This window comes from Gouania willdenowi, chromosome 8 (assembly GCF_900634775.1).
Source record: "Gouania willdenowi chromosome 8, fGouWil2.1, whole genome shotgun sequence".
In the NCBI taxonomy this organism is placed as follows: domain Eukaryota; kingdom Metazoa; phylum Chordata; class Actinopteri; order Blenniiformes; family Gobiesocidae; genus Gouania; species Gouania willdenowi.
In genome coordinates, this window is record NC_041051.1 from 4,150,741 (window position 1) to 4,174,068 (window position 23,328).

General features: G+C 38.3%; 2 protein-coding genes across 5 annotated transcripts; both read left to right on the forward strand.

The window, feature by feature from the left end:
* Positions 1-9,242: 9,242 nt before the first annotated feature.
* LOC114468508 (protein XRP2-like) lies at positions 9,243-20,610 on the forward strand. 3 transcript variants are annotated; one of them, XM_028455460.1, is made up of 6 exons: positions 9,243-9,422; positions 9,890-9,977; positions 16,037-16,107; positions 16,920-17,057; positions 18,738-18,798; positions 19,608-20,610. In XM_028455460.1, the coding sequence occupies exons 3-6, from the start codon at positions 16,045-16,047 to the stop codon at positions 20,573-20,575; spliced, it is 1,230 nt and encodes a 409-aa protein (XP_028311261.1). In that variant the 5' UTR covers positions 9,243-9,422; positions 9,890-9,977; positions 16,037-16,044; the 3' UTR covers positions 20,576-20,610. The 3 variants fall into 3 exon arrangements, with proteins under 3 accessions (XP_028311261.1, XP_028311259.1, XP_028311260.1); XM_028455458.1 differs by lacking the exons at positions 9,243-9,422; positions 9,890-9,977 and adding an exon at positions 15,148-15,275; XM_028455459.1 differs by lacking the exons at positions 9,243-9,422; positions 9,890-9,977 and adding an exon at positions 15,152-15,261.
* Positions 20,611-20,777: 167 nt separating this feature from the next.
* LOC114468509 (tubulin-specific chaperone C-like) lies at positions 20,778-22,834 on the forward strand. Of its 2 annotated transcripts, XM_028455462.1 has the most exons (3): positions 20,778-20,898; positions 20,982-21,088; positions 22,149-22,834. In XM_028455462.1, exon 3 carries the CDS (start codon positions 22,157-22,159, stop codon positions 22,814-22,816), a length of 660 nt encoding a protein of 219 aa, XP_028311263.1. In that variant the 5' UTR covers positions 20,778-20,898; positions 20,982-21,088; positions 22,149-22,156; the 3' UTR covers positions 22,817-22,834. The 2 variants fall into 2 exon arrangements, with proteins under 2 accessions (XP_028311263.1, XP_028311262.1); XM_028455461.1 differs by lacking the exon at positions 20,778-20,898 and having other exon boundaries at positions 20,958-21,088.
* The last annotated feature ends 494 nt before the right edge of the window (positions 22,835-23,328 follow it).

Here is a 23,328-nt window from a genome sequence, read left to right on the forward strand (position 1 = left end):
TTCTGCCAAGAATAATGATTCTTGATTCAGATTCTTTGAGTGGTGCAGGTCAAACAGTCACAGAGTTCACAAGATATTTTTTTTAGTTTGAAAAAGCCTTTTACACGGGTTATTTTTATTAATTCACTTAGTTGATATAGTTTAATTTGGTTTCTGTAATGTAACTAGATATTCAATTAACACAGGTTTCCAACTGTAACTGTAAAAGTGAAACTTTCTGAAATAAAACTACAAACAAGTTGTCAGCAGTGTAAAAAACATAGAGCTACAGGTAGATGTGAAACTAAAATAATAAACAAACTCAAGCCCTGGAACAGTCATGTGACAAATCAATCAATAGTTCTTGTTGAGAATTATTATTATTATTCTGGAAACAGAAAACTATAAAAATTAATTATATTGTGAACCTGTTTATATTGTGGGGAACATATTGTATACATACATGTAATTGGAGTCTAAAGACACAAAAAAACACCACTTAAAAGATAATAGATTAATATAAGACCTTTTACAGTTATTTGACTCATTCTGTGATGCGCGGCGATGACGCGGCTGGTGACGACATAAACCAAGATGGCAGCGGCCCGGACTACAGCCGATATTATGTAATAAAGCCTTAAAAGACATGGATATAATGAAAAGAGTGGATGGACAGATGCATAAACATGCAGACTTTTCACCACGGACACACACGGACTTATTAAACACACACGGACCTCAGTAAACACGGTAAAGGAACAGGCTTCACCGCTCGGCTGCACTAGGACCCAGAAGCAGAGTAAGTGCGTCCCCTATCCAGCATTCACAGCTGTAATATCATCAGTTTATCATTTACCAGTTGTTAGAGCTACTGTCTTTACCAGGGAGATAATATTTATTACTGGTGATTGTTTTCTGGAGTTTTACTGGGATTTTTTACCGGTGATTAGTTCATTTCTCCCTTGCGCTCCGCGGTCCAAACTGACACCGTAGCCACACACACACACACACACACACACAGTCACATTAAGGAAGGTTGTGGTCATTATACGGGGTGGATTAAATAATGACTAAAGGATTGTTTTATCCCGTTCTTCTCCGTGTTAATATCACATTATAAAAAAGGTTTAAAAATAGCAGGAATTAGTGCTGGTCTCGAACGGTCTTGACGGAAAATCCCGAGTCCGGGCAGCCCGAGTCCAAGACAAGACCGAGTCAAAATGCTTCAGAGACCGAGAAAAGACCAAGACCTTTAAAATTTGTTCTCGAGACCAAGACCGGTCTTGACCACCACAACACTAATAAAGACAAAAGTAAGGGTCAGGATTCGGATAAAATACCTAAAGAAGACAAAGAAAAAAAAAAAATAAATTTTCATGCCTGAGATGTTGTCATGGTTTTGGACTCGACAGCACCACGTGGGGTCATGGATACTTGGAAGAGTATTAGAAACCTTTACAGATAAGAACGGTCTGGTACGGTTTAAGGTACTGTATTTTGTGTGCAAACATGTTTGTTTTACATATTGATGTTTTTGTTTTGTTTACTTGGATATGGCTCCATTGATATTCAGTTTCGTAATTGCTTTGTCTTCTGCCAGTCGCAATTAGGGGCCGGTGTGTAGGAGCCATAATCTATTTGTCAAAATACCTCTGTTTAATATGTGTAGCATTTACCTGACCTGTAGATGGGCGGGGCATGCAGTTATTTAGGTTGCCATGGTGATTGCACACGTGTGGTCAATCAGGTAGTGTTGTGTTCAAGACCGCACTATCCGAGACCAAGACTTGCCCGAGACCAGAATGCACCGAGACCAAGACAAGACCAAGACTTTCGGGAGCCGAGACCGAGTCAAGACCAAGACCGAGACAAGCCGAGACCAAGACCATAAACATTTTTTTTTCAATTTAAAAAAAAATATATAAATAAATAAAATGATGACAAGGTTCAACAGTTAAATAACATCTCTCTTTAATTTTAGTTTATTTTTAATACATTTGACGGACAAAAAAGGTGCCTGCAAAAAATTAACTAAAATAATAAAACTACTACTGCTACTGATAAATTCACAATTATTCTACATATTTGAATACAAGATTTTTATGTCAGCTGAATGTACAGCAAGTGTTTCTGCCAAGAAATAGTGATTCTTGATTCTGATTCTTTCAGTTGTTCAGGTTTAACAGGTCACAGATTTCATAAGATAAGATTTTAGTTTGAAAAAGCCTTTACACAGGTTATTTTTATTAATTCACTTAGTTGATATAGTTTAATTTGGTTACTGTAATGTAACTAGGATATTCAATTAACAAAGGTTTCCAACTGTAACTGTAAAAGTGAAACTTTCTGAAATAAAACTACAAACAAGTTGTCATCAGTGTAAAAAACACAGATCTACAGGTAGATGTGAAACTAAATAAAACAAACTCAAACCCTGGAAAAGTCATGTGACAAATCAATCAATAGTTATTGTTGAGAATTATTATTATTCTGGATACAGTGGAAACAGAAGCTATAAAAAATAATTATATTGTGAACCTGTTTATATTGTGGGGAACATATTATATACATACATGTAATTGGAGTCTAAAGACACAAAAAAACACCACTTTAAAAAGATCATAGACTAATATAAGACCTTTTTACAGTTATTTGAGTCATTCTGGGCTTGTGCAACTCTGCGGCGATGACGCGCTGGTGACGACATAAACCAAGATGGCAGCGGCCCGGACTACAGCCGATATTATGTAATAAAGCCTTAAAAGACATGAATATAATGAAAAGAGTGGATGGAGAGAGGCATAAACATGCAGACTTTCACACGGACACACACGGACTTATTAAACACACACGGACTTATTAAACACACACGGACCTCAGTACACACGGTAAACGGAACAGGCTTCACCGCTCGGCTGGCACTAGGACCCAGAAGCAGAGTAAGTGCGTCCCCTATCCAGCCTTCACAGGCTGTAATATCATCAGTTTATCATTTTACCAGTTGTTAGAGCTACTGTCTTTACCAGGGAGATAATATTTATTACTGATGATGGATTTTTATCGTTGATTCGTTCATTTCTCCCTTGCGCTCCGCGGTCCAAACTGACACCGTAGCCACACACGTGTGAGTGTGTCACACACGTCACTCAGTCACATTAAGGAAGGTTGTGGTCATTATACAGGGTGGATTAAATAATGAATAAAGGATTGTTTTCTCCCGTTCTTCTCCATGTTATTATCACATTTTAAAAAGGTTTAAAAATAGCAGGAATTAGTGCTGGTCTCGGACGGTCTTGACAGAAAATCCCGAGTCCGAGACAAGACCGAGTCAAAATGCTTCAGAGTCCGAGACGAGACCAAGACCTTTAAAATTTGGTCTCGAGACCAAGACCGGTCTTGACCACCACAACACTACAATCAGGGGAAGCAAACAGTTTTTGGACGGTACTCAACGATATTCAAGGTTAATGAAGATATTCCCGGGCTCTTGTGAATGGTTGATCTTTGTTTTACTGGACATTTAAGATGCACATTTTTTGTATTCACGAGCCTCTGTTTATCTGCAAGATTAAAGAGTCAAAACACCAACGGACTATTTTTTCATATTCTTTACCAAGAAGTACCTGTCAGAACAACTATCCCTGCACCACCAGAAGTGAACCTAGTTAAAGGACTTGGGCGCTTCAGTGTTGATTCATTTCCCTTATTGTATTTCACTTTTTAATCACACAAAGTAGCAGCTCCAGGAATGAGGTGGAAGGCTGCATGGCTTTATTAAATGCATTTTATTTGGATTTTCTCACAAAATTAAATTTTAAATGTCTGAAGCTGCTTTTGTATAATTATTGTTTTTCGTTTCGAAAGAAATTCAGGATTACTCTGATGGAAGAACAACCAGGATATTAAACACAGTTTAAAAAAAAAAAAACAGTAAGAAAAAAATAACAGATATAAAAAGATACACATTGGAAAACTATTATTAATGCATAATGTCCCTCCAGGATTTTGCGGCCAATTTCTGTGATTGTTGCAGGCTAAAATATCTGATTTTGCCGCAGCTTTTTCAAAAAAACTGCGGCAAAAGTTGCGGCATTTTGAGGCTTTATTATTTTATACTTTGCCTAAAATGGTCAATTTGCCAAAAAACCTGAATACCTTTTAATTATTTCATAACAATACAAAAAAGTGCTCAGATTTACAATAATTTATCAAGATATGGATTATTTCCATCACATTTTAAAGGTTTCCAGTGCAGAGAATATTACAGAGAATCAGTTTGTTGAAGTTTTAAAAACAAAAACTCCTGAAATAAATGGTTCTTTTTTTGTGAGAATCTCATCAATTCACTCATGACTTTTGCTACAAACACTTTTGCTGCAGAAGAGTCTCATGTGATCAGCAATTTGTAAAATTGTACATGGAGATACCACCAGGGGGCGCAAGCACCATTGACATTGGCCAGTGCTATTGTTTTAAATGGTACCTGTAATGACGCACTATCAAAGATTATATATAATAGTAGAGGTTTCATCAGGTTATTTTCTTTAAAAGTCTTAGAGCAGCAGGAGATCATTAAAAAGTTGCGTTTGTGAGACACGTTTGCTATTTTTTTTAAATTTTTTATTTATTTATTCAGTTTATTTCCGACATGGTTACAATCCTTTTTTTTTTTTTTTACACGTTTTTTTTTTTTTTAATACATGCCGAAAAAAGTAACGAGAGAAGCAGTTTGCTTATCTAAGTCCCGTCCCGTTTTGAACACCAAAAATTTACATCAAAGCTTGTCTTTCTGGTCAAACATTCTTAGGTTTTTCTGAACACAATTTCTTTTTTTTTTTTTTTTTCTTTTTGTCCTTTTTGGTGTAGGATTTATTCTCATCTGTAGTCAGTGTTTTCTTTTTTTCATTCCTCCTCTCTATCGTTGTTCGTGTCGGCCTTGTTCCCTGCGGATTTCATTCCCAGACGTTGTTTGCGTCCCTCCAGTTCAAAAGAAAAGTGAATCTTCTCTCGAAGTACCTTGATATCTTCAGAAAGTTTTCTTAGGATACAAAGGATTAGAAAGGCACATACCCCCATCATTAGCAGGCCAATGATCATGACCCCTAACAGGTAGAGGTCCTCCACATCTTCCACTGAGAGGATTGAGAGGCACAGCATTTGGGTTTTTCCCTTTTCATCCATGACGTAACCACTCGGGAATGTCTCCTTTAGACACGCTGTTTTTTTGCTCAAAAGAGTCAGTTTGTCTGTTGTGACAGTCTGTAACCAGATCAGGTGGCTGCCGGCTTCAAAGGTTGATGTGGCTTCCACAAAGCGGACTGACTTTAGCCACGTTGTGCTGCCAAATCAACCGGAATCTTTAGTCAGATTGTACTGGCACTCCTGTTGGGGTAAATTTATGGTTAGGTAAGTTGGGTGGGATCACTGTGGCAGGACCACAGAGAATAAAACACTAACCATTAAATATCCAGAGATCCGATTGAACAAGACGGCTTCTGTTTCCTTCACGTCTGAATCCTGCCATTCTTGATTTGCTTTAAAAACACAGAAGGTGCACATCCACTTCTGCTTGTCCCTGCTCTCACACACAAAACACACAAACGGAACAGAACAATCATTAATACTAGTGGTGGGACTAGATTAACGAAATGTATCTAATTAATGAGAGTCTTTGTAATTAATTCATCTTGATTAATCTCAGTCAATCACATAACAATATTTGACACGAGAAGCAACGTTTTTCAATTTAAATAGATTTTGGTATATGCCCAGGGTTCTCACCAGGAATTTTTCACAGCATAGGGGAAAGTGTTTAAATGTATAACTCTGAAAGGCAAATTTGGTGAAGTATAGCCAAAGTTGTTTTTTTTTGTTGTTGTTTGTTCCAGCCTTATTTTAAAGCCTAAAGTTATTTGTTGAATTGGTGAAGGGTCATGATGAATGTAGTAATAGAGTTACTAATGCTTGGTATACATTAGGTCCTCCACTAATAAATACTCACACACACTGTATAGACAAGAAATAACGTTTTATCCATAAGACTGATTCCAAGACTTGCTTTTCAAATTTAAATGAGGTATAATGTGGGACCTGCAGTAATATTGGAAGCGCTTTAATCAGGCCAAAATAACAAGACCCGGCTCGAGAGAACACGGCCCGAACCTGTCCGACCCGAATGAAGCCAATGTCTCTTTAAGCCTGAACATGTTTCAACCAGACGGTATTCACATCTGTGCGCGTATGTAGAATGATCTGTGGTGAATAATAAACATGACGCTACACGTTACGTCCTGGTTGAAGCACTGTTTATATTGAACAGGTAAAGACAGGAGCATCCGACCAAATTGCCTGTATTAAATAGACGGTGCGGCTGATGTTTGCATTTCTCGGTTACTCAGATTAAAAAAAAGTTAAAACAACCCGTGCACGCCTGGAAGTCCTTTTTGTGTCTAAATGGAAAAGAATTATTACGACGGTAACGATTAAAATGAAAAAAACACCGAAAATCCCCTACGTTGCTGAAAACTAAACGTAGGATGTATTGCATGTAGCCGTCGGGTTAGTGGGCTGAGATAGTTTAAAAAACGTGGACTCTACACGGTGTGTAACTTCCACATGACGTCACTGATGCCGAGTATAGATTTTGACTGAATAGATCGGCCCTATTTTTAGGATTCCCTACCTAGAATTTTCTTCAGATTGCTACAAATACCAAATACCAAATCGGTTCATCCTTACTTTCAACTACACCTCTACCTTGCACTCTCATCTGTCTTAGACCTCTTCCATCCATGTTGACAAAGAACAACACAGACGTTTCACCTTTTATGGCCTGAAGAATGACTGATAATTGAACATTTATGAGAAGGAGTGTCCATCGGGTGGTTCAGTGATGTCATTATGGTGTAGTTAGTTTCTAAAGGTAGGAACAAATGGGTTGTTTGGTTACCATAGCTAAAAGAATGATGTTTGGACTGCTTGAATGACATCCGTGATAACTCTTCTACAAAAGGGTGGGGACATGTGTCAATCCAATGAGAAACAGTTAACACATGATGGACAAGATGTGTCTTGTGCTCTGCTGAGAGTGTCATGATAAAAACCGAATGGATCCAGTTTCTTTAATCAGATCAAAGCAATAAAAAAAAAAAAAACTGTAATACATTTCGTCGACCATGTTTGTGAGCTCACCTTACTGTGCCATCATCGACAAATGGCAGGTGGCAGTTCTGGTGGAAGGATCGAGGGCAGTGATCACATTCCACTAACATTTGTCCGTCACTTTGACAGATGCAACATTGATCGTCATTATTTTCATTGTCCTGCAAAGACATTGAGTTCTGAACCGCAGCTGCAACTTGAATATTTGCATGTCCTGAAAAAAATGCTAGTGAGGATGCAGGTGCTGGCCCGCGTTGCACTGCATTAGAAGCATTAACATTGAATAGCATTTGCATTAACTAACATTAGCATTAACTAGCATTCATATTAGCTGGCATTGACATTAGTATTAACTAGCATTAACATTAGCTAGAATTAACTAATATTAATACTAGCATTAGCATTAGCTAGCATTAACTAACATTAACATTCACATTAACTAGCAGCATTAGCATTAACCTATTGTTAACATTAGAATACCATTAATATTAACCTAGCATTAGCATTAGTCTCACATTAGCATTAACTTAGCATTACTACTAACCTAGCATTAGCATCAACCTAGCATTCGCATTAGCCTAGCATTGGCATTAAGCTAGCAATAGCTGAAGATTAGCAATAAATTTGAAAAAACTTGAAATGGGTTAAAAACTAATTCCAACATGACTAACTTAGCTTAAACATAACAAAACGCCACATTTGTAGCACTGTGACAGTAAAGTGGACTCATGAGAAGTATAAGAATAATACTGTTTAAAAGATTTAGGTAGTATTTTTACTTTAAAAAAAAAACAATTAAATTAAAAACAACTTATTTAAATGTGAAATACAACTGCAGATTTTTAAGCGAATCAGTTGAAACTTACCAGGTCTTTGGGTTGGGGCTTGCAAATGTTGCATTTGCACAACACACTATGGAGCTGCAGAACATCCTGATTAAAAAAACAAAACAAAAAAAAACAAAACAAAAATAAAATCATTAAAACAAATGAAGATCTCAGTTTAAAATAGAGCTATTTTAAATAATTGTAACATTCGGTTTGATGTTTTAAATGAGTGTTCTATATCATCCCTTCTGACTGCCTGAGGCGGTGCATAAAGCACTGTATGATCATCCTTATGCATACGCAGGTAGACAATTAATTACAACAAAGGTCACATGTGACCTCCCGGTGGCTCACGCGAGTGACACCAGAAGCTCAGTCCCTTGTCTTACCTTCTGTCCCAGTTCGGATCCTGCACCCCAATCCCGATCGTCCCCAGTTATGGGTGTGGCCCCTGCAGGGCCTGGAGTCTTGTTCTCCGAGTACAGTGGGAATATAGCCCGAACTATCGCCAGTGCCCAGGTCCCATCCACCCGTCGGCTGTATGCCAGCAGATGGAGTTTTTTTGACAGGTGGTGTCGAAGCAGAGGTCTTGCCGCTGTCCAATGCCCGCTGCCGTCTGTATTGGAGTTTTTACAGGACCTCTTCAACCAGTGTTGTTTGCCGTCTACCCTTAGGTTGTATGTTGCCGCAATTTCTTGCTGGTATCATGGTTTTCACAGCCATTCGGTTGACAGTGACACTACGGTGTCGTTTTTTTTAAGGCTACTTGTCGCATCCGTCCTTCCACTCGACCGGTGGCTCCGTCATGGGACCTGTCCCTAGTCCTGGAGGCCCCATCGTTCGAGCCCTTGGACCAGGCTGATTTAAAGTTGCTGTCTTTAAAGACATTTCCATTGGCTATGGCCTCGGGTAAGCGCGTTGGGTCAATTCATGATACATGCTGCAGGTGGAATGCTGACGGCTCCGGTGTGACACTCTGGCTTGATGCCTCTTTTCTCCAGGTATTTACCACTACTACCGCTGCGCATCCACTCTAGCTGGCTCCAGCTAGGTTTTGGGTCCACGGCTTCACCCGAGCATCTGTGTGCTGTTCGTGCTCTTGAACTGTATGTACGGGCCACAGTGGGTGTCTGCAAGTCCAACAGCATGTTTCTCTGCTATAACGGTCCTCGCTTGGGGCAGACCCTGTCAAAACAACGGCTTGCCCATTGGGTTGTAGACGTCATTGAATGGGTCTATCGTTCACAGGGTCGTTCTCTATCGGATGGTGTGAGGTGCCACTCGACTCGTGGTTTGACCACCTCATGGGCTGCATTGACAGGTGTTCCCCTGGACGTCATTTGTGGCGCAGCTTCTTAGACGTCTGCATCAACATTCTCGAGGCTCTACAGGGTGAACGTGGTGGTGTCCCACCACTGGAGGGAATCCTTCGGCAACATTCATCGACATCGTAAGGTGGGCGTTGTTCTAATGTCAATCTTTTTCTTGGATTCCTTGAGACTTTGTTGATATGTGTCATCCAGTGCTTTATGCACCGCCTCTGGCGGTCAGAATGGATTAAATAGAACAAAAGTTATGTAGGTAACTACGGTTCTATGAATCCCGGATAACCGCCAGAGCGTTCAGTCTCTCGTAATCGCCTGCGTGCGAGAAGTTTTGAGGGACTGAGCTTTCGGCGTCATGTGGCTATGTTGACTCGTGTGAGCCACCGGGAGGTCACATTTGGGTTTGTTGTAATTAATTCTCAACCTACGTATGCGTAAGGATGATAATCCAGTGCTTTATGCACCGCCTCTGGCAGTCATGCGGGATTCATAGAACCGTAGTTACCTACGTAACTTTCGATTTATAACGACTAAACTTCTGGTACCTCTAACAGGACACGGAGTGGTTGCCCTTCATATGTAATGTCTTTCCTCCAGGAGGAGGAAACTCATCTGGGCACATCCAGCCCATGTCTGTGCGAATGCTCTTCCCGATATTCCCTGGTGTGACAAGTCATTAAAAAAGGTGGGAAAACCGTGTTCATCTGCATCTGTAAACACTTTTGCTTAAAGTTTTGGGATCAATATGGGAATATATCTGCTGATTTTATGGCAATTTAATGGTCCTATATAATGCTAAATCAACTTTTTTGAGCTTTTAACCTTGTTACAATGTCAATTCCTTATCAAAAACACCCCCAAAATATTATTGTGCTTCCTTCCAGCATTCCTGAGCAATAATCCAGTTAATGCTAATGCAATCCCTCCAGGAAGTGCCTGTTGCTGGCGCTGCGTCTTCATAGTCAACATACACGCCCACTCTCTCAGAGCGAAAGGCACGCGAATGGCCAAAGAACATCTTTTTTGATGGTCATTGTTTCTTTTCTTATCCAGTCTGCACAGGGAAAACAATAGGTCTTTGTTTTTGTTCCAAAAGATAATGTTGAAAGTCATGTGTGTGTGAGGTGCTGGTCTCAGCTACCTGAAGCTGCGATACATCATGGACCGCTACTTGGTTAAGCCCATACAATCATCCAACAAAGGGAACCAATCTAAGCTCCTCCATCAGATCCACCCAAAGCTAATGGAGTTAATTGTGCTTTTTTTTTTTTAAAAAAAAAAAATTCATTTCAAGTAAACACTAATAGTAATCCACATGCACAAATATATTCCATAAAATATCAGCTCATGATCTCTTTGAGTCAGCAGTTATTGTAGCCTTTTTAAATGTGTCTAATGTTGATGTATTCAGATCTATTTGTGTTTGTAAGGAACCTGATTACACTAAGTTGTGAATTTTTGTATTCATTTATTTTTTTAATAGTTTTTATTTATGGTGATTTTTATCGTTATCGTCATAAATATCAGAAATTATCGGGATATTAGTTTGTTGGCTCTTTGACTCTTATTCAATAGCTTCCTATAGCTTTAAAAAACAATTGAAATAAAGAGTTATGTTTTTCCAGAAGCTATTAATAATTAATGACAAATAAAATCAAGATATAACAATTCATTAACCTAAAATAAATCATGTTGTCCAATGACTCAGCACCTTCCTGCAACATCTACAGATCATCAACTTTCCTACACCTGTGGCTAACATTAAGTTTTAAATCCCTGGTGAGAAACTAAACCATCAAAAACACTATTCTGGAAGAAAATACAGATTTTAATTGTGTGGGAACAGATTAATTTAACCACCAATGTGCAGGTTAAATATGCATGTTTTATGTGTGGCAAGAAATGAGTAATTATCATGTGTTGATCACATGATTATGTGTTATCAAATTCAAGTTAGTTTTGTAGCCTTTCAAATACATTAAATTAAAAAAAAACCAAACATTCTTTATATAACATTGTGTTCATGTAAACTGAGATGTGTAAGAATTTGAAGATGCAAGATACTGTTTTATTTCTTGATGTCAATTTATTTTAATTTTAAACTGTTTTTAAGTTTCCATTTACATGATCAATATAAATCAAATCAAATTAAATCAAACGTTATTCTACATAATTTTAACTGTATATAATTTAATACACTATTGTCTTCACTGAGAAGGTATTTTTCGGCTCCAGGAGGACTTTAATAAAGGTTACAGACCCCTGACCAGGGGAAAAGGGTTAGGAGACCCCACGATCAGAGCTGGACCCTCTGAATTTAATTCCATAGTGTGAAACAATGCAGATGCTAAGTTGGTTATATTACTGTTAACTTAATTCAAGTACAGCTTTTCTGCCAAAAAAAAAAAAAGAATACATTTAACCTGTTATGCTTTGCTGTTATTTAAAACATTTTTGTTACGTCTTTCAAAATTATATAAAAGAAATCACCTGTTATTTCAGCCACAGCTTAAAAACTTAATATTGACACAAAAACAATTTTTATTCATCTATTCATCAGCATCATAGCTTGAAACAAAACCAAATTTTGTGCTGGTGCGACCAACTGAGAAAGTTATGGTAGAGCCCTGCTGTAGCCTTCCTTTGTCTCCTGTTGATCAAACTACAACACTTGGTTTGATTCTTATAATAATTTGTATTTTGAACCTGTTTGTCACGGAGTGAGCCGTGACGCTCACACTGTAACCGCAGTTAGTTACTGACCTCAGCATCTATGCAGGGAAAGGCCTACCAGCATATGTGGTTGTTGGTTAGCACCTAACTTACAACCATGGTCACAGGAGCACTTCCATTTTCAGGAAACCAGAGGGACGAAACCAACTCATGTAAATAGGGGTGTTTGGTGGGCTGGTGTTGGGTCAAACCATTTGCACAGGGGTGTTTGTGTAATTTTTGTTTGTTATGGATTTTAAAAAACATTTAAGGTGAATTAATTTACATGAAGTTATTCTGTATGATTGAGTAATTAAGGTTTGTTGTTTTGTGTGTTGCTTGTATGATTATTTAGTTTGTTATTGAGTTAATTGATTTTAGATGGGGTTTGGTTTGTCTGTGGGAGGAGTTACAGTTAGAGGCTGCCTATAAAGGAAGCACAGCCTCAGTTGCTAAAGGAGGACCCTGAGTGAGCAGACCTGTTAAAACTGATGGCAACAAACAGAGGGTAAAGACCATGTTCAGGATTTGCAAAAATATAGCCTGGCATCTCAATGCCCTTTTCTTTTTGTTTTGCTCAAGTTTTTGGTTTTCTGTTTTGGGGGTTTCACTGTAAATATATTGCACCTGACAAGGAAGAAAAATAAATAGAAAAAGCTTGAAACGTATTTCTACTCTCGAGTCTGTCTGTCCCCTCCGCTGCCGGTCATCCTTACCACACTGTTACTAAACATTTTATTATCTCTTTTATCTTCCATTAATTATTTTATTCAGAATAGAATCAGAATCACAATGTCTTTATTGTCATACAACTGTACAATGAAATTATTTGGCTTCACCTTAAAGTGCACACAGCTAAAAACAAAAAAAAACAGAAGAAGAATATGAAAAAGTAACTCTAATCAAGGTAAGATGGTCTATGTATGGTAAGAGTTATTTACAGGTAGCTGCATAGTAAATTATGAGTAGATATTGCACAGTATAAAACGTAAACTGTTGCTGAAATAGGAAACTATAAATGTTGCACAGTATGAAGTAAACAATAGCATAATTATGAAATATAAATGCACAGAACGAAATGTAAACTATAGCAGAAATATAAATATTGCACAATATGAAATGTAAACTGTGTGCGTGTGGTAAGGGTACGGTCAACGCATGTCCAGGTTCAGTGGTTATGGCTCTGAGGAAGAAGCTGTCCTTGAATCTGTCTGAGCTCTGACAGACCTGTAGCTTCTACCAGAGTAGTATGTTGTCTTGGCCTTTTATAATGTGTGTACTTTTTGATTCTAAACGGTGTCGTAAAGCACTTTGTGGCTTTTTGTCTGTGAAGGGTGCTATATGAATAAATGTTACTTAAAGCAGTGGGAGTTGTAAATGTCCGTTAGGGAGGAGAGTGCAGCCGATGATCCTCTGTGCTGTTCTTTCTTTTTCCATTAATGATTTTATTCATTCTCAATGTTTTTTGTCACATTAATTTATTTTCTCTTTCATAAATTGCTTTCCTCAATTCCTTCATTATTGCTTTAATTATTTTCTTTACTTTTATTCATTATTTATTCTTTCAAAGCAATGTCCTCCTGGGATTAATAAAGGAATTCTGATTTCTCTCTTTCATTTAATTCATTGTTTTTCTTTTGCCCTTTCTTTTTTTTTTCATTAACTTAATTTCCTTTTTGTTATTTTTCCATTTCATTCATTATTTCTTTCTTTTTATCATCCAATAATTATTTTCTTTCTCTCAGTTATTTATTTATTTTATTCTTTATTTCCTAGCTTCATTCCTTCCTCTTGTGTTTTTCTTTCTTGTCTTCCTCTCTTTCATTCATTTATTTAGCTCTTTTACTGTTTCTTTCATTTTATTATCCATTAATTATTTTCATCTTCATCTCAGTAATTTATTTCATTTTATTTCCTTTCGTTCATAGGTTTTTGTACAACAGCAAACAGATCTGCAAATATTCAAGACAAATAACTGCTGTACAAGACTAACAGACTTAACACAAAATCCAATTCCAGAACTGAACTGAAAAACAGAAAGAAGCAAGATTTGCCTCTTGTGCCCATCCTAATGTATTTCATTTAAAGTTGAAAAATGTATAAACACATTCTATACATTTACAAAGTCAATGGAAACCTCATCCTTGTCTATTAATAGCTCCTGTAACTGCTCCAAAAGTTGTTTGACAGATAAAGTTACACTGATGGTTGTCAAAATGTATTTTCCTGTTTCTTCAGAATATTTTGACTTCACACCATGAAAAACTAAAGCAGAAAACAATACAATATATTATTACAAAAACACACACACAAATCATAAAACATCCACATACGGTGTGTGCTTTCTGTGCAAACTTTTAGGAGTTGTTAGATTACATTTTCTTCTGTCTCTTCAGCGAGTCCATGACTCAGCAAACCTTTCTGAGTCATTCTCCCAATCAACACACCTGTGTGTGCTAATCCTGATATAACCACCTGGGGTCAGTAGTGCAACAGTCAAATTAAAAAAACAGTGGATTTTACAACTCAAACTGACAATATTACAAAGTGAAAAAACAGACGTCACTGCAGCCAAAGCTCCGTCTTTAATTTGTATGAAGTGGTGAGTAAGTTCAGGTGGTCAGAATTTCTCCACAGACGTAGATTGTAAATGTAAACGTAAAATCATTTCTAAACCCAGAATTAATAGTTATTGTCATTCTGATTCATACTTTTCAGTTTGCCAACAATTCTAGAAATCTTTTTTTTTTTTTTTTTGTATTGGTCTTCAGTAATATTCTAATTTTCTGAGATACTGAATTTGGGATTTTCATTAGTTGTCAGTTATAATCATCAAAATTAAAAGAAATAAACATTTGAAATATATCAGTCTGTGTGTGATGAATTAATACATCATACAAGTTTCACTTTTTGAATAGAATTACTGAAGTAAATCAACTTTTTCATGATATTCTAATTTTATGACCAGAACCTGTAGCTTTGTGAACTAATCATTATGAAGTATAAACATTGCAATAAAGAAACCTAATTTAGTTTGCTAAAACATGCGTACTTCCAGAGGTTTAAACAGGAAACAGTTTGATGACATCATCATAGCTGCAAGAAGAAAGGAAAAAAAGAACCAAACCCAATGATGACTTCAGTATAGCTTCTCTTAGTGCTAGTGATTGGGTTGGACAAACTCTCTCACTGATCAGAGTGTATAGAAGTTAAACAAACAATATTTGTGGAATTCTAAAGCTTAAATTCTGATGAGAAATGGCTGCTGCAGGTAAGAGACTTTACCGACCTTACAAATTATCATTTGAAAATTATTTTTATTTGTTTTAATATATTGAACATTTTATTCCTTAAAAAAAAATATTTTAGAGGTGGGAGAAAAAATCGATTCTTAGATGTATCGAGATTCGGAGGTGTATATTTATTTTTTAATTGAAGTTATGTTTAAAGGAAGGCTGCTACTCCCTTGTTTCAAAAACGTGTACATTTTCAGTCCACATACTTCTTCTATTAGTGTAATAAATGATAATGAATGGTAATGTATCTCTTTTTTTCTAACTACAAATAAGATATATTTTTTTACAGTGCGTGGACACAGTGAATACAACAGATTTTTTGTGAATAAAACATGCATCAAAATACATTAATAATCGATTTAGAATCGAATTGAAGCCCCTTGAATCGTAATCGAATCGTGAGGTGGCTAAAGATTCCCACTCCTATTGGAGATGATACTGTTTTGAACAGTTTGAGAGTCTTTCAGAGCCTATAGGTGTGTTTACATATAATACATAAAATAAGGGTGTTTGACTTCAATTTTCACAGAATGGATGTGATACAGCAGAATAATAATAATATGAATAAATTAAAGAATATTTGCAGTTAATGGTTGAAACATATCAGGGGATCAAAGTACATTTCCTGAAAAACAGTTGAAGTAAATTAATCCTTAACATATTGTTAAAATAAAAGTTAAGGACAACTTGCATGAATCACTTCTTTAACCATTTTCTGTCTTTGATCTTTGCACAGGTGAACCCATGGCGCCCCTAAACAAAGCAGCCCATCTTATGATGGGACCCCCACCCGACAGCCACAGCCAGGTAACACACACCATCACAGTGTGACACTTCTCTTTTCTATTTAGATTTTTTGCATCTGTTTTAAATTCTGTTTGCATGCCATTAAAAATAATAATTTATTTGACAAAACACTTTTTAAATAAACAATTCTGTTAAGATGTAAAAGCTGTAGCTGAAAATGCTTCATCCTAAAGCATGGCTGACTGTTTTAAAATGTGATATTTCCACCCCTGACTTTAACAAATAGGAGCTCTGACTCAGTGATGTGGTGTGAATGATATAGTGATGCACTGACTCCTCTGGACTCACTTTAAACACCCATTAGAAGCTTAAATGCATTTCTTTTTTCAAATATAATTTTTCATTTGTAAATGGGGAGAAGTTATTTCATTGTACTTTTACTCTATATAGACAGTATTTAAATCTCAAAAGAAAATATGATATGACATTTGTTGCCATATAAAAGAAATTAAATAAATGAAATTAATGATAATAATCAAAATGAATCTGAAGGAGAAATCACCATCTTCTTTGGTGAAAAAGCTGAACCATGCCAATCTTCTGGGGTAGATTCTCAGCAGCAAATTAAACAAAAGCAGGTCCTTACTGCCATGTTTGTTTCTATTAGATAGAAGGTAGATATATGTATATATTTAGAAGGTGGGTCTTTAGAACAAAGTAAACGGGTTAGAATTACCTGTAGTACTTGTTGTCTGCATGCTGCTTGTTAATGTAGTGCCTTGCTCAAAGGGGATGGTTCTTGGGTGTTTCCTGTTTGGTTCATGTCTGTGTTGATCCAGGTAACCTTTACATCAACTCTCCTTTTTCTGCAGCTCCACTACAACAGGGACAGCCAGGATTCCAGCAGTGGCCCTCGACTAGTGGCATCCCCCCACGTCAACCTGGTGACCCCCCGAGGACGGTTCCCTTTCCCCCATTCAGCAAGGAGACCTATTTTCTTCATAGCAGAGGTAGAGTAGCACCTCCACTTTGACTGCGTTCCAGCACACTTACATTATTCCTGGTAAAAAAAAAAAAACTTGTAAGCCACACTCTATTGGCTGATGAGGGGCCCTTCAAATGTTCTAGCCAATCAGAACGTGCAGGTAGGCGGGCTTCTACTCCGGCTCAAATGAACAGGGATTCACATGTTTTCTGATGAGTTTCAATCACCACATGAAGTTTCCTCCTCACTGCTCTACACCTGCATATCTATCCATTTACAGCTTTATATGGTCACTTGTAGTCACCATAAAAAAAGATGGGGGAACGGGTGTAACATGCACTACACAGTGGAGGTGAGGGAAATGAGTGAAAGAGAACAGCATAAGGCTTGGGCACATATTAATGTGATGGACAGCTCCACAGCAGAGTATAGACATGGAAACATCTCATATCACACATAATCCAAAACAACCTGCACTGACATAGAGAACAGGAAACACACTTTTCTTTACCATATTTAATTTAAAGAGTAACTAAACACCAAACCCACTTTTTTTCTGCTGAATACATATGTATTTGGGTATTAAGTAGTGCTGTTTATTTATCCAAGTCCCACTTTTGACATTTTAGTAAAAGTATTTTAATTTTGCATTATTAGTTGTAAAATGTCAGAGTTGCTGCCCTCTAAGGGTTGAACGCTGGCTATTACAACTGAATTTTGCTTTTGACAAAGACAGATTCTTTGGATTACCCTGCGTCATCAACTTTCACTTTTGGCCCCGCCCCTCCTATAAAAGCAGAGAGGAGGGAGGAGGGTTTCCTCCAATCACAGCCCTCAGTGAGCATTGATTGACAGTTCTAATGAGGAAGTCCATAATGTTCTGTGTGAAACAGCTGCTGTAGCAGATTCTGCACTAATCAGACGGTTCATCAAGTTATGTGTGTATTTACAGACACATCTATGCTATGAGTGAATTCCCGTCTGTCTCTGCGTGTGCGCGGACGTGTCGTGACACATCTCAGCTCAAGAACTCGCTGTGCGTGTGTATGTGTGTGTGTGCAGACACATCATTGTGTGCATTACATCTGTCTCTATGCACAGCGCTAACAGGGATGGCTGCCTGACTGGGCGTGTCTTTCTGCTACAGCAGTAACGCCCATTATCCAGGCATTTTTTAAATTTTCCTCCTAGTGGCAGGTCAGCAGAAAGCAGGGGGTTTGTTACTCTTTAAGAAACAAAGAAATCAGTCTTAATAGGAAGCCAAACACACAAATGTGATGCAAAATATCTCTCTGAAGTTTTTTAATACTTGTTTTTCTCATTCATCCTTGAGTTTTTGATAAGCATATTAAAGTAAACAGTCAATCACAGGCTGAACCAGGAAGAAAGACGCAGGCCTTGTAAATCTACATCTATACTATTTTAGAAATGAATGAAGACAGTCAGAAGGAGCGTGATGATGAGGATGATGAGGATGATGATGATGATGATGAAATTCTGTAGGATAACACAACTTCAAAATATGCTCTGAAAATATGCTTTAAAATAGTAGCTGGAGTAGGATCCAACAAAGGAAAACTGTCAGATATATTGCATCATTTTTGGTAGAAATGGTCACAGTTTAAGCTTTTCATACAGTGTGTAAATCATTTCAAACATCTTCTACAAGACGTGTCTAATAATGTGTGTTGTGTGTTTCCTTCAGTATGGCCCCCAACGCTGTATGGCCACGCCTCAGCAGTGTCCTGTTCCTGCAGGTCCTCATGGTAAGAAACTCTTGGCCTCAGTCCTAACCTCAGCATATCGGGAGACATACCAGGGTTGGGCTCAGTTATTATTGTAATTAATTACAATTATGGCATAATTCTAATTCTAATTGTAATTTTAAAAATCTGTTGCTGTTGTAATCATAATTGACTTGTAATTGAGTTCAGATAATTGACTTTGTAATTGTATTTGGCATGGAAATTCACTCAAATCTATCAATTATAATTTATTCATCCATTCATTTTCAGACCTGCTTGTTCCCGTTTTCAGGATTGCGGAGGTTCATTTTAATTTTGATTTGATTTTTTTATTTTATTTTATTTAACGTAAAATTTAGGATAAAAAAACGAATATAGATGATAGATAATATTTTTGTTTCTATTTTTCATATTGATTTAGGACATGGGTCAAAACTGACCTGTTACTGTATCATAAAAGATTGTTTTTTTGGTTTGTTTTTTAAAAAAAAAAAAAATGTACAGGGTGATTTATTTCAGACTTAGTAATTGTGAACAATTGTAATTGAACTTTAGTAATTGAGAACGTAATTGCAATTGACTTTCAGGGGATTAAAAAATAATCTTATTTAATTGGAATTGGGAAAAATGGCATTCAATGTAATTGTAACTGAGTTGTAATTGAACATGGATAATTGAAGACGTAATTGTAACTGAAGAATGTAATTGACCCCAATCCTGACACATACACATATAGATTCAGAGCAGGACTTTCACCGTAAATATCCAAATATCTCACAAACACAACAAGATACCACCATTAATATTTAAAAACATATATCCTGTTACAGATGGTATGGATGCTCCTCCACCTCCCAGAGAGGTTCCACCACCTCCTCAGATACCTGCCCACCCTGCACCCCTCCCCGACCCCATCCCTACCAACAAAGGCGTGGACACTAAAGAGGTGGAAGAGGACACGCCTCTTCCTCCTTCCTCCACCAGCAATGGTGGGGCACAGGTGGAGTCAGAGAAGTTGACTGTCTGCTCACATGCACCCCACCAGCTGGAGCCCCCCCTGGAGAAAGAGGAACTCAATGCATCTGCACCACCAACTCGTGAACAGTGTGGAATCTCCAACCTCAGCAACGAGTTTGTGACCAAGACCTCAGAGGAGATCAGCAAACATGTTGTGCTGCTGACCCACCTGACCCACTGCAAGGTTCGCCTGTTTGGTTCCCCGAGCACGGTGCACCTGAAACACATAGAGGACTGTGAGATCCTGTGTGGACCCGTGGCCAGCTCATTCCTCATAGATCACTGCACAAACAGCACCCTGGCCTTTCCCTGTCAGCAGCTGCGGATCCACAACACCACCAACACTCAGGTGTATGTGCACGTCACCAGCAGGGCCATCGTAGAGAACTGCAGTGGGGTGGGCTTTGCCCCATTCACCTGGTCCTACCCCCGCCTGGAAGAGGACTTTAGTCTGTCTGGCCTGGATAAGGACAGAAACAACTGGAACCAGGTGGATGACTGTAACTGGCTAGTAACTGGGACGCCATCCCCAAACTGGACAGTCATACCAGAGGGAGAAAGGAAGAACAACTGGGATCCACCACCTCCTCAGATACCTGCCCACCCTGCACCCCTCCCCGACCCCATCCCTACCAACAAAGGCGTGGACACTAAAGAGGTGGAAGAGGACACGCATCTTCCTCCTTCCTCTACCAGCAATGGTGGGGCACAGGTGGAGTCAGAGATGGTGACTGTCAGAAAACGTGGAGGGTGCAACTATGCTTGGTTTATCCATTTTTGAGCGCTCGGCACGCGGCACCACCAAACTGCAGCTGAAGATGGAGTTACTAATAATTGGAAATGCTTCTAATGAATCAGTACCTTACCTTAGAAATTAGTACAAGGGGGCCATCTATTGGTTGGAGTAGTAAACTGCAGTCAATATCCGGGACAAGGTGAGTCCCGTATGGGACAAACAAATTCAGGTTCAAATACGGAGTGTCCCGGAGAATACGTGACAGTTGGCAACCCTACATGCACTCCACCAGCTGGAGCCCCCCCTGGAGAAAGAGGAACTCCCTCCGCAGACTGCTCCCCCCACCCTCACAGAAACTACTGTGCCACGTGAATTTCTCCCTCACTCTCCTCTGTTACTTATTTCTGAATCATTTGTGCTGATCTGAGACGGTTTGTCTCTCCATCTGCAGCGGCTGTCTATGGGCTTCAGAAGAAGAACAGGAAGAGGATGAGGAAGAAGAAGGGTTTGAACCAAAAAGAGGCTGTTGAAGATGTCCTGATTAGGAAGCCTAACAAGGTAATCAATACATAGGAAATAAATGAGATGATAGATATATGATTTTAGTTTATTTTACAGCTGATTTAGGACCCGTTATCATAAAAGATGCTAACAGAAAGCTAACACAAGAGGATGGTTAACTTTCATTATATTATTTATTAAAGGCTTAATAATTGTGATGAATTGTGATTTAGATTTAGTAATTGAAAATGTAATTGTATTTGACTTTCTGAAGATATAAAATAATTAAATAATTGTAAATTTATTTTAATTGGGGACAGAAATGGTCACTGTAATCATAATTGGATTGTAATTGAACATGGATAATTGAAAACATAATTGTAACTGAAAAATGTAATTGACCCCAACCCTGCTTCAGACATTTAACCTGAAGCCATGTACCCCCTAATCCTGCACACTTAATAAAACAATAATGTAATATCATATACAATGTAGCCCTACAGTGACATTTGTCTCTGAATTTAACCTATCCTGTTCACAAATATTATGATAATAAAAATAATATTCTGTAAGGATACAAGAAAACATCTTATTCAGAAGTATCAAATATTTGATTGTTGACTGTGAAACTAAAAATGTTTGTTGATCATTTTTGAAACAAGAAATAATAATTTACTCATTAACGTTAGGGTGTAGAAATGTAACAAATGACTTCACATAATTTAAATCATACTTAAGTACAAGTAAAATGACTGATTTAGAAATGTACTCTAAAAAGTATAAGTACCTATAAAAGCAACTCAATTGCAGTAACGTGAGTACTTGTAATCCATTACTTTCACCTCTGCTCCTAACTGCTGCTCTCTTCATATTCTAGTTTCCATTGTTGTCATGCTGTTCTTCATTTTTATTCACATACTCCCTAACATAATTTGCGTAATTTGCATAATTTGGACCCAGCTGTGGAAATGTTTTAGCTTGTTTTAAAAGAATTGCTTTCAATGTTAAACTATCATTTGTTTGACTTTTGCTTGTAATGGTTCCTAGAAAAAAAGACATAGTGTTACAAATGATATATTATAACACAAAGTTAATTCATTCATTTGTTCCGGTACAGTAATAAACATGGACCCTGCTGTGGAAGACGGAGGTGACTTAACTATTGAAATAAATGATGCTGCTAAAGTAAAGGAGCGACTCCAGAAACGACACCAGGCCAGGTTAGAAGACGCTGAACGCCGTAATGCATCTGCACCACCAACTCGTGAACAGTGTGGAATCTCCAACCTCAGCAACGAGTTTGTGACCAAGACCTCAGAGGAGATCAGCAAACAGGTTGTGCTGCTGACCCACCTGACCCACTGCAAGGTTCGCCTGTTTGGTTCCCCGAGCACGGTGCACCTGAAACACATAGAGGACTGTGAGATCCTGTGTGGACCCGTGGCCAGCTCAGTCCTCATAGATCACTGCACAAACAGCACCCTGGCCTTTCCCTGTCAGCAGCTGCGGATCCACAACACCACCAACACTCAGGTGTATGTGCACGTCACCAGCAGGGCCATCGTAGAGAACTGCAGTAGGGTGGGCTTTGCCCCATTCACCTGGTCCTACCCCCGCCTGGAAGAGGACTTTAGTCTGTCTGGCCTGGATAAGGACAGAAACAACTGGAACCTGGTGGATGACTGTAACTGGCTTGAAACTGGGACGCCATCCCCAAACTGGACAGTCATAACAGAGGGAGAAAGGAAGAACAACTTCCCTAAAGGTGGAATTTTCCACCTGTAGCTGGAGAAAAAAATAAATATCTACCCATAAAAGCAAGAATGGTCTGTGTGTGTGTGTGTGTGTGTGTGCGTGAATGCTTGTGGAGCAAATATCTCCCCGACGCGGTGCGAGATCGACCTGAAACTTGGTCAACGGGTTCCAAATACCCCAAGTGTGTGCATCTGTTATTTTGGAGTAATTTGGTCATTTCAAAATGTTTATTTTGGATTTATTTCACTTCTGGACTGCCCCGAAATGAAACCTATTCAACTTTTGACCTCAGAATGTGAGGGGACGCTAGCTCGCCATCTATATCTATTTCACTGCACAGCTCCTCACCCGAGCAAGAGTCACGTGTGCGGCCAGAGCCAATCGCTGCGCACACAGCAAAGCAGACACGGACTGTAAACACACGAGCGATAGAGAAGAAGATAGTTTAGACAGAGACACGGGAGCTCTCTGAATAGATCATTTGAAACCATCAGTCACTGGTGAGTCTTTTGCAGACAACTTTCCCAACCCGTTCAATACTC